Source organism: Uranotaenia lowii, chromosome 1 (genome assembly GCF_029784155.1).
Source record: "Uranotaenia lowii strain MFRU-FL chromosome 1, ASM2978415v1, whole genome shotgun sequence".
Classification (NCBI taxonomy): domain Eukaryota; kingdom Metazoa; phylum Arthropoda; class Insecta; order Diptera; family Culicidae; genus Uranotaenia; species Uranotaenia lowii.
The window spans coordinates 30066971-30079196 of record NC_073691.1 but is presented as its reverse complement, the minus strand read 5'-3'; the positions used below and the strand labels follow the sequence as shown (position 1 = coordinate 30079196).

Here is a 12226-nt window from a genome sequence, read left to right as displayed (position 1 = left end):
CATCAGCCATTTTGATGGTTGATGGCTTCCTGCTTCTCGGCTGCATTGAAGGGCAGTTTTCGTTGGTATTTTTACCTGACCTAGTAGAAGAGAGCGGCAAAGGAAGGCAAGGCCACGAAAAAGGTTCCGGGAGGATATCCTGTTGTGACTCATTCAGATTCTCCAATACCGATAAAAGGGAACCGTTCCAAACTTCTACTTCGGGCTTGACTGTCGGCAATGATGGCAATGACGATGATGGAAAAATCTGTCAACACAGTTTGAAGGTTCCGAGTAGCACGTTAGATAGCAAAAATTTGCCTCATTTTTGTCACCCTTTTATGGCCACATTTTTCCATATTATTTTTTCCCCGTAGAGTAAAAGTAACCGGTCCGGTAAATTGGTCAATGTTTGAACGGGTGCCCGTGTCCCCAATCAATTGAGTAAACTTATCAGTTTTGAGCAAATGATGGTTTGTGCGGTGGAAGTTTTAAGCCGGTTAGAAAGTGTCACGTAACTTAGGTAGTTAGTGGAACAAAAATATCTATGAAAGAGAGGAAACTGATGAAAAAGTATCACTTGGCCAATTGATCATGGAAACACCCTTTTGGTGATATTACCGTGAGAGGTGCTTTTATTATTAGAACTTTTGATTAGAAGAGCTTGTGATATTATAAGAAATAGATTTTTTTAGCCTTTACAACGCCTCCAAGTGGAAAAAGTTTTCACCAATATGAATATGTGCTATAGAGAAGGCCTAAGTGACCTTAGAAAGATTTTTTTTTCCAAAAGCTTCAGGTGTAGAATGTTAAGCTCACTATCACCGAATTACCTTCCATATTTTTTTTATTTCTTAATATGTTTCAGGATAAATCAGTTGACGTAGTTAGCCCATTTCACACTTGAAATGTGCTTTGTGTTTCATCTCAAACAATTTTTTAATAAAATCAGAGATGCCTGAATAGAAGGCATTGAAAAGAACAAAGTCTACGCAAAATCTTTTACCACATGTTTTATTTATTTTTCCATAACAAGCTCATTTTTTTGTTAGACGAAATGCTGAATTTCACATAAAAATGTGGTCCTGAGCACTTGAATTGTTTATTTGTGGAGTCAATTAATCTAAAAATTTCAATGCATTTATTTTTATCAAATATTCAGTTTTGTCCAGTATAGGGATTAAACCCCACCGATTTAGTTGCTTCCTGAGCCGATGCACGTGATTTCGAGCCCAAGAGAGACAACTTTTGGCAACTCTGTTTATTTTGTGTAGCAATCTGTTCAGAGGTTTTCTAAATAACCCGTTTTTATGTGTTTTTAAATGTTTTAATTATTGATGTTCAGTCCTTCTTTTGAATAACTCTCAATAGAACTCGGTAACTATCGAGTACTTGCGTGACATAAGAAGGAAAGAGTGAAATATCGCGTTAAAGTTCCGAGTGTTGTAAGAACGTTTTGTTTACCTTGGATGTTTATATAAACAACCCATCGCGATTTTTTCCAACCGAAGCGACATCTAGCGTGAAGCATTATAACCTTACTGCAGCGAGTTTATTGCATACCTGCCAGGCGCAATGGAATCCAACTGCTCGAAATGCAATGAGGAAATTACAGGAATCGAGCATATGGCTTGCAGAGGAATTTGCAGCAAACGATTCCACATTACGTGCACTGGCCTAACAAAAAGTTTGGTAAGGCAAATGGACACTTTATCAAAAAAATTCCTCTGGTTTTGTGATGACTGCGTTGCATTGGTTTTAAACTCAAGCTATCGTTCAGTGGCATTTAGCGCTCCACCAGAAACTAACGCTATAGCACAGCTCACAAATGCGATAACAGAACTGAGATCAGACATTCAGCAGCTTGCTCCGAAACCAATTCGAACTCCGTTGTGGAACAAATCGACGCCCACGCCTGAGCTGAGGCGCCCGCTGAAACGAACTCGGATTTCTGATGCTGTATCAACTGAGCCCTGCAAATTGGGGTCGAAAAATGCTTCTGATGATATTGTCACCATCCCTCTTTGCGACGACGATAACCCAAAACTGTTTTGGCTTTATTTGTCACGGATCAAACCGGACGTAACTCTGGACGCCGTTCGGGTCATGGTCCATGCCAACCTTGGGGTAGAAGAAGCCAACGTTGTAAAATTAGTCTCCAGAGGCAGTGATATGAGCTCTTACCGGTTCATATCATTCAAAGTTGGCATTTCTCCAGACTCCAAACAAAAAGCATTAGATCCTGAATCCTGGCCCAAAGGATTATACTTCCGGGAATTTACGGACTATAATTCCCGACAGTTTCGTGGCCTTCAACAGTGATCAATTTCAACCGCCGCACAGTTGGACATCGGGACGCACCAATCATGTCAGTTCGGAAGTTCTCTTCTCTGGCCACCAACGACCGCTCGATCCTGCCGCAAGTCGTCCCGTTTATCGGTCAGGTGGTTCAGGGGGAGACTTCCAACTGCCATACAATGGCAAGTATTCTTCTGTTTTATGTTTTTCTCCGAGTCACGCACCTCTGCCTTCCAGCCTCGCATCAAGCGCGTTAATTCAGTTTAACTTCTACCGTTATGACGCCCAATTCAACACGGATGAAAATTTTATGCTACTGCCTGTTGCTAATGACGCTTTTAATATCGAATCCAATCTTGCAAATTTCTACTGGACGTCGGGACGCACCACTCAAGGCAATTCGGAAGCTCTTTTCTCTGACCACCAAAGACCGCCCGTTCCTGCTGCAAGTCGTCCCGTCTGTCGGTCAGGTGGTTCAGGGAGAGGCTTCCAATTGCCATGCCACGGCAAGTATTTTCCAGTTTTACGCTTTTCTCCGAGTCACGCACCTCTGCCTTCTAGCACCGCATCGTATACGTCGTATGCTGCCCGTAGTTTAGCACAAACTTATCTTGATGTCGACACAACTCCTGGGAATTTCACTAGGACCTCGGGACGCACCTCTCAAAGCAATTCGGAAGTTCTTTTCTCTGACCACCAACGACCGATCGTTCCTGCTTCAAGCCGTCCCGTGTATCAGTCAGGTGGTTCAGGGGGAGACTCCCAATTGCCATACTGTGGCAAGTATCCGTCTGATTACAATATTTCACCCAGTCATGCATCTTTAACTTGTAGGCCCGTGTCGGGGGTGTTGGAAAGGATTTCATCTGCCCGTACGAATGAAACAGCTTGGTGTTATTATCAGAACGTCCGAGGCTTACGCACCAAGTCAGAAGACTTTTACCTTGCGATCATCGAGTGCAGCTACGATGTCATTATTCTGACAGAAACTGGTTTGACTGACTCATTCAACTCGGCCCAACTTTTCGGTAATGGTTACTCGGTTTTCCGTTGCGACCGCAGCTCGCGTAACAGTACAAAAAAATGCTTTGGTGGTGTTTTGATTGCCATTAAACAATGCCATCCAAGCAGCTTTGTGACCACGGAATGTGGGATTGACCTGGAACAAGTCTGTGTTGCTGCTTCCATTAATGGAAAAAACATACTCTTCTGTGCTGTTTACGTGCCACCCGACAAAAGTAATTGTGTTCACATTATCGAGTCCCACGTGGCCACTATACGTGAACTGTGTAACCGTGCTACTGCTGATGAGTCAGTTTTGATATGTGGCGATTATAACCAACCTCGTTTGATGTGGACTGAAAGCGAAACAGGTGCTAAACTAATGAATGTTGCCGCCTTAAGCGCCGCCGCCGCATCCTTGATCGATGGAACTGATTCGTTAAATCTGATCCAACTCAACTCTATCAGGAATCATCTCGGACGGACACTTGATTTGTTTTTTGGCCTGAGTGACGAACAAATTGAAATAAGAAATGCCCCTGACATTCTGGTACCTGTAGATTTGCACCACCCGCCTGTCGCATTCGATTTACCAGCTGCTGTGTTGGCAAGTAACTCCTCGCCAAACACTTCGGATCGTAGGAGTAGACCGTTAAATTTTTGGAAGACGGACTTTTCGCTGCTTTTACAGTACTTGAACAGCATTGACTGGGATGCAGTTTTCGGCAACGCATCAGTAGACGTTATGACTGAAACTTTCTGCAATTTGATTGGTACTTGGTTGAATTCGCATGTTCCCAGATTTAAACGTCCTGTTACACCTGCTTGGAGCACGCCCAGTTTGCGACAACTTCGACGCGAAAAAAATGCATGTTTACGAAGGCTTCGGAAAAATCGAACGGTAGACTCTCAACAACAGTTTAAAGCAGCAAGCACAGCCTACCGCAGACTCAATGCATTACTGTACAAACACCACGTTCTGCGAGTACAATCTGGTTTACGTAAGAACCCTCGAAGTTTCTGGACTTTCGTAAATTCGAAACGAAAATCGAGCTCCCTACCTACCTCAGTCTTTTACAACGATGCTGTTGCTGATTCTCCAAACACGTGTTGCAATTTATTTGCTGAGCATTTTCGGGCGGTCTTCCTGGACACTGTCTCTTCCGAAACTGAGTGCTCTGATGCCACGTTTCACGTCCCGGCGGATTCTATAGATTTCAACACCTTCGAGATAGATCAAAGGCTCATCGAAAATGCCGCGAGGAAACTGAAAAGCTCTTTTGCTCCTGGACCTGATGGAATTCCGGCTGTTATTTACAGTCGATGCATCGAAGCTCTCTCGTTGCCGCTAGCCCAAATCTATAACCGATCATTTCAACAACGTAAATTCCCGGATTATTGGAAAAATTCCTTCATGTTTCCTGTCTTCAAAAATGGCGAACGACGAAATGTGAAGCAATATCGAGACATTACGAGTTTATCGGCAGGATCCAAGCTTTTTGAAATTGTTGTAAGTCAAGCCCTCTTACGCGCTTCCTCACATTATATTGCCGCTGAACAGCATGGGTTTATGCCTGGCAGATCGGTGAGTACCAATCTTTTAGAGTACACTTCGTTTTGTCTGAACCAAATGGAAAGAAAAAAACAGGTCGATGCTATATTCACCGATATCAAAGCGGCATTCGATACGATTGATCACGGAATCTTACTCGCTAAGCTAGCTAAGCTCGGTATTCATGACAACATGATCTCTTGGTTGAAATCATTCCTCACTGAGCGGTGTATTAGGATTAAATTTGGTGATAGCATATCATTTCCATTTACTAACCGATCTGGCGTGCCGCAAGGGAGCAATTTGGGACCTTTACTGTTTGTTCTGTTTTTCAACGACTTGATCCTTAGCTTGGAAATTGGAACCAAAATAGGATATGCTGATGATCTGAAACTATTCGTTCCAGTTGAATCCACTGTCGATTGTGCACACCTTCAATCTTTACTAGATCACTTTGGTGAATGGTGTAGACTTAATAAGCTATCAGTCAGCGTCTCCAAGTGCTCCGTTATAACATTCCATAGAAAGAAAACGCCAATTTTATATGATTATAACATCGATAACCAGCGCCTTGACAGAGTTGACGACCTTGGAGTTATCCTCGATGCTCAGCTTACGTTCGATAGTCAACGAACTTCAGTTATAAGAAAGGCGAATCGTCAGCTTGGCTTCATCTCCAAAGTAGCACGAGAGTTCAGAGACCCATTGTGCTTGAAGTCACTCTACTGCGCACTTGTCCGGTCAGTTACAGAACATGCTGCAATTGTTTGGGCTCCCTATCAGTTATGTTGGATTTTGCGAATCGAGCGTGTACAAAAGCGTTTTGTTAGATTCGCTCTACGACATCTACCCTGGCGTAATCCTGAAAACCTTCCCGCATACTCCGACCGGTGCCAGCTTCTGGGATTAGAAACATTGGAACGCCGCCGAAAAACTCAACAGGCATCATTCATCGCAAAAATACTGAATGGAGAAATTCAATCGCCAAACCTGCTAGGAATGATCAACTTTAATGCTCCTTCGAGGACTTTACGTCATCACTCTTTGCTATCGAATCGAACCCACCGAACATCTTACGGACATAATGAACCAGTGAGTGCAATGATGCGTTCGTTCCAGATTGCTGAGCATCTACATCAATTGGGGGAGCCATCTAGCCGATTCATCAACCGAGTACGCCAGTCTTCATTGTTTCGTGTTATCTAATTGTTTTGTATAGATCCTTAGTATAGATAATTCATTAAAACAAAATGTTCGATGAATAAAAAAAAAAAAAAATAGAGTAAACATCGATCACTGATGTACCGGGAAAGTTTTTCAATGGATGTCCGCCAACTGCATCTTTGATATAAGTCACGAATTACACAAAGATGTTTAGGAAACGATTGTAATCGAAAAAAAAAACTTTTTTTTAAAGCCAAAATCAAATCATTTTGCAGGCTTTAACAAATCTGTTAAATAAAATTAAACCATTTTTTAAACTTTTTCTAGTAAGATCAGGAATACTTGTAATGATATCTTTCCAAATTTTCAAAAACTGGAGAATTTTATCATGATCAAAGCGTTTTTTTCTTAATTGAATGAAGTATAATTAAAAATTCGGAAACTTTTTTTTTCAAATTTGATTCTTTTTTGAACTTATATACTCCATATCAACAACAATCTAGTTGATAGATAAAATCTGACGAAAGATATGAATTCAGTACGTCAAAATCTACCAAATCAATCATTTAAAAATAAGCACTACTGTTTCCTTGAGTTATCACTTAAATTATTTCCTTGACCTTGTGCAATAGTTACATATAACTTTAAGGCTACCGTAATTTCAATGAATAAATTATTATTATTAAATTCTATAAATTTATTTTCAAATGGTTCGAGGTTTTTATTGAAAAAAATGATTAAAAACTTATCAAAACTATACATCTTAATAATTTTTTTTAGTTAAAAATAAATTTACCAAAATTTATAGTCAAACTGTTTATTTTTTTGTAAAATATTTGATAAGTGTGTCTTTGTTTTTCAATTCTTAGCTTTTTATTTTTTTTTTAAATACAATCTTCTTCCAGAGAACAAATCTGAATTTTTAATAAGAATAACATAGTTTCTACCTTTTGTCCTTTTCAGGAACTAATATTTCAACTAACTGCGAAAAAATGTTCGTAGCTTAAAATTTTAAACTTTTAAACCTGCGTTTGATAATTTTATTTAATATTTATCATTTTCCTTATTTTAAACATTGAATTTAATTATCAATTTTATGTTTTGAAAAAAAAATCTGTTAATTTCAAAATGTAAATTTCTAATCGAGAGTTTACATTTCTAATCATAATTATGTATATTTTTAAATTCATGATATTTCAGCGAAATTTTTGAATCAACCCTTAATTGGTATATAAAGAAAAAAAATGTAAATTAAGATGGTTAGAATTTTGAAAGTTGATAAGTTTTTTGTAAAGTTGATCTAAGTGTCAGATAAACTAATGAACTTTCCTGAAAACTTAAGTCCACATTTTACAACTTTTTTTAAGACTGCCAAACCATTTGACTCACGCTTTAAAAAATATTTAAGATAAAATTGAGTTTTCATCTTCTTCAAAATATTGTCAAAATTTTCGTTTTTGGCAGATTTGGGGAAAATTTACAAAAAGAAAACTTCAATTACTTTTTTCACAGAAGTCATAACTACTCGCGGTCTTTGGGAAAGTTTATCATTGAGTCAAACTTTTACGTTTTCATAATATTTCTAATGTGCTACAGTTTTGCCAAAGAAGTGTACACATTTGTTTAATGAATTTTACGTATTTTCAAAAGATATCTCGAAAACAAAAGCTGATAGATAAAAACTCAACGCTCCAAAATTAGTAAAGATAAGCTCTCTTAATTCTGTGTTCTCTTGAATTTTTAATCATGGCTAATTTCTGACCTGATCTGATATAGGTTCGGACATATATATTTTTTTAATATGGTGTTATGTTTTGTGTATTTTTATATGCATTGTATGCATTATGCTTTAAACAAAATGTATAATTCTGAATTTATTTTCAAGCAAATTCGTAGTTCAGAATACGGAACATAATTTTGAATGACTTACCGGAAAAAGCATTAATTGGAAACTTTGATTATGATCAACCCGGTTGCTCAAATTTTAATTTAAAAAAACTCTTATTTTGCCCGGAATGATTCACATTTTCTACAAAATAAACAAAAAATTCATAACTTTTTAATTTTTCGCTTAAAAAATGAAATTTTTTTAGCTTTATTTATTAAAATTAACCTTAACGAATTTTTGAAACCCCAAAATATGATCTAAAATCAGGTTATGTTTTTTGATGAAAAAAGTGATTCAAATGTTTTTCTTCAAGATTTTTGTTGAAAAATTACAGGTTTTTTGTCATATTCGCACGGATATTGCCCAAATTTTTGTTTTATAATTTGGAAATGGAATGCCCAGACTTTATTAAGTTTCAACGAAAATAGCTCGGATTTGCCCTACCTTGATGTTTACGGCAGAACTTCTGGCAACCTTAAGCTTACCAGATTTTTATGCAAAATTTAAGATTTCAACCATCGATGAAAGTAAGTATACTATTATGTTACTAAAGGATTCATTTTACTAATTTTAATCACTCTTTTGACGAATTTACAAAAGTTTTATTACACGAAAAGTATTTATGTAAAAGAACATAAAAATGAATAACCTTATAGTTTTGAACGGATCTGAATGCCAAAAAAAAGTCCTCAATTAAAACAAAAATAGTATTAAAAAATTTAATTTTTATTAATGCTTTGTATGAAAAAGAGAAAAGAAGTTTATGGTTTGAAAAAATCATAAACTTCATTGACCGATCCAAATTTTTAATGTGAAATCGGGCGCTGAATCCGCAAATGAAATTCAAAAAAACCTTTGTAGAACAGTTTTTGAGTTATGCACCAAATGAAGGAATTTTGGAATTTAAAAAAAAATACTTGTACTTAGAAACAAAAATCTTGGACTGATTTGAAAACTTTTTATATGCATTTAAAAGGTGAATATATTTGCGATCAATCACCTGAACTTTTTTGCGTATGATGATTTTTGCGTAGTATTGTTGATATTACTTAACTTATTTTAGAAAAATGATAACATGCGTTTTTTTTTGAGAAAATTTAGTTTTGTCGAGTTATTTATTAATAACGGTTTAAAATAGAAGTAATCTTTGCGTGTTTGATTAATTTATCGAACCGCAGTGTGCTAATCTTGGTATAGGAAGAATTAAACATTATAGATCTCACTCGCTCCAAGCTTGAATTGATTATTAGCTTACCAGATGGTCACATGCCAAATTTCAGCAAGATCTGACCATGGAGAGGGTTGAGTCTCCAGCGTGAATAGGATTCTAAGAGATGTTGCTCGGAAGGAGGAAAAAATACTAGTTTTTCATTAATAACATTATTCTTCACTGGCAGGTCACTTTTCAAGAATATTTTACTAAAGCTTTATAGTTCTCTATATGGCTTAGATTGATATATGTCTAAGACTTAAGACTTAACTGGTTAATACATTAAATTTGATTAAAAATTATTTTTCGTTAAAAAACTTAGTGTAAAAGTGAAAAACGACAAAAAATTTCCCCTTGAATAGGAGTTGCATAATTTTTCCCACATTTTAATTGGCTGGGCAAATGAGTACCGATACCAGTTTTAAAAACCAAGCAAAATATGGGCATTTGGTTTTGATTTTTTTTCACACATTATTCGAACAAATCAAATAAAATCCAATGATTATTCGATAAAAAAAAATCTATAATAAAGTGACCAACACCAAACATTTCCATTGTTCATATTTTCATCGCAACTTGTCATCGCAACAGCGTTCGAACCAATTTCAAAACTATTTAAAACACAATTTAGACAAAAAAAAAACTTTTGAAAATTTAAACCAATTTGGGTTTTATTTTTAAGCCAGATCATAGTTCGAATAAATTCGGGAAATCTGGGATGCCTACAATACTTCACTTCCTTTTACTATTTAAATAAGGAAAATATTTCAGGAGTTACGATCAAATAAATCATAATTTTTTTATATGCAATTTTTTTCCTCGTTTAAAAAAATGTTACGATTTTTACAGCAGCTAGATAAACGAGGACTAAATAATAATAAAACCAGAAAATCTGAAATGCTTACTTCAAAACCATAAATAAATGGTTGAATAAAGCATAATTAATGTTAGTTTTTCGATCATTATTGAAATTTGCGTAGATTAAACACTCCACATTCATTCTCCAATAATTGATTCCGAAACAACAAAAAAACATTAAAAAAAAACTGCTGCATTTGCCTAAAATAGACATTTCAATTTCAGTCTATGATTTGAATTTATAAATAAACTTTTTCAACTAATTCGTATCAAATTTTAAAGACGTAAAAATATTGGACGTATCTTTTTTGGCAAATTTTTTTCCAAAAGTCGAAAAATTAGGATTTCAAATGAAATGGATCGACCATGCTCAGGGAATCGTACGAGCACAAGCATCGTTGGTACTTTGGATTTGTAGAAGAACATCAATGGGATGTTCCAGATTTGGCTGTGTTTCTGGATGCCGTTTTCCGAGTGAATTAGATCATTTTTGCTGTTTCCCATAAGCTGACTGAGAGCCTGAGTTTTGTAAGACCTTTCCTATTTGTTATTCATTTATGTGCAATAATTTAATGGAAAACGGACAATATTATAAACATCAAAATTGAAAGATAGTTTTCAACTTTCCATCCTCCATAGAGATTTTTTTTTAAATTCATGTTGTTTTGATGGATTGGATTAAAGTTTAAATGGTGTGAGTGACTTTCTATTCAGGATAGTAATCGAGTAAAGAGACTAGACAACCGTCCCAATTTTTTAAATTTCTCAATAGAAATAATTACGAAAATCATTCTACAAATTAACATAATTCCTGTTTCTATTCTTCTTCAAGTTGCGTGTAGTAGATCAAAATGCCTTGCTTGAAAAACTTATATATTCAAGGTTTTTTATAAGCTCACTTCACCTTTTCGTTGTATCGAATTGTGTATAAAACTGAACTTTAAACAACCCGAACTGTAACAAAGAACTTTTTCATATGAGCAGATGATCATTTCTATTCAATATCGTTCAATATTTTTCAAAACGAAAATTGTATTGGGTGCACAATTCAGAAATCTTCAGAAATTACACTTCCAAAAAACATAAGAACCACAGACAAACAGACAGGACACTCCGTTTTCATTTTTTGCAAACTTTAAACGAGAAGCCAGAGAGCTAGGTAATGTCACCACCAGATTGCGCTAGTGCACATCTATCAAAATTATTCTGAAATGGGTTTATTTGTTCTATCGTGAAAAAATTCCTACGTGGTGAGATCATAAATCAGTAACGAATCTTGTAAATCTTCAATCGATAATGATTTTATTTGGAAGCGGATTTTCGAGAATCGGTCTGTAGAGTTTCTAAATTTGCCAGAAATGGAAATAATGCGCGATTAAATTATCCGAATCGAAATTATTGGAGCATCCTCAAAATGATCTGCGGGTTGGTTTCCTTGTGAGTCGTCGTGGTTTAAGCCATTGATTTTCTAAAATTTGATGAGATCACAATAAGGACACGAGAGATAATTCTGAAAAAAAAACGTGTACCTATCTGAAAAATAAAACTACTAGATCAACTCAAAAAATATAAACATAAAGTTTCAAGCCATACGCGCTTTTTGATTTCTACAGCCGAAAACGGAAAAATGTAACATTTGCACTTATCTGTTATTGAACTTTTTGCTCTGAAATGATCGCCTTTGATTTGCTCCAGAAGACTACTTTTGCCATAGCCGAACTGTTGCGAATTTATGAAATAATCATTTAACACTGAGCCATGGAAATTCTTCCAGAATCTTGTTTTTCCACTACAACCAACACTCCGTATCCCATAGGATTCCATAAAAAATAGTTTGTTTACATACACTTTTTTACATCACAATGTCATAGGCAACCTTGATCATATTACAAAATCATATTCAGTTGGTTAACAATGTCGCCACCAGATGGTAATATAATATCATGCGAAAAATCATGCGAATTTTCTTCTAAGTGTCCTGTCTGTTTATCTGTGCAAAAATTATACTTTCAGCGAAACTATTATCAAAAGTTTCATCTGCTGCAAACAACAATTTAAAGAAACAATTACTTTTAACCTAAGTGTCATGTCATTGTTAAGTGATTCTTTAGATAAAAGCATTGTATTTGTTTAGTAAAGTTGAACTATTTTCACATGATCATTTATAAATTTTTTCAGGAACACATATGGAAAATCGATAACCATACGTAAATTCTATCAAAAAAAAAAAAACTATGTCTTCCTCACATAATGACTCAGTGTTGTACGATATCCT

At 35.8% G+C, this 12226-nt stretch overlaps 1 protein-coding gene across 1 annotated transcript in view; it reads right to left on the bottom strand.

The window, feature by feature from the left end:
- LOC129758762 (uncharacterized) overlaps positions 1 to 12226 on the bottom strand; it is an 89736-nt gene that overhangs the window by 30582 nt on the left and 46928 nt on the right. The window contains exons 9-11 of the mRNA XM_055756376.1: positions 2938 to 3143; positions 1806 to 1952; positions 1543 to 1565 (exon numbers count right to left, since the gene is read on the bottom strand). Coding sequence (XP_055612351.1) covers positions 1543 to 1565; positions 1806 to 1952; positions 2938 to 3143 — 376 coding nt within the window. The remainder of the gene's footprint in view (positions 1 to 1542; positions 1566 to 1805; positions 1953 to 2937; positions 3144 to 12226) is intronic.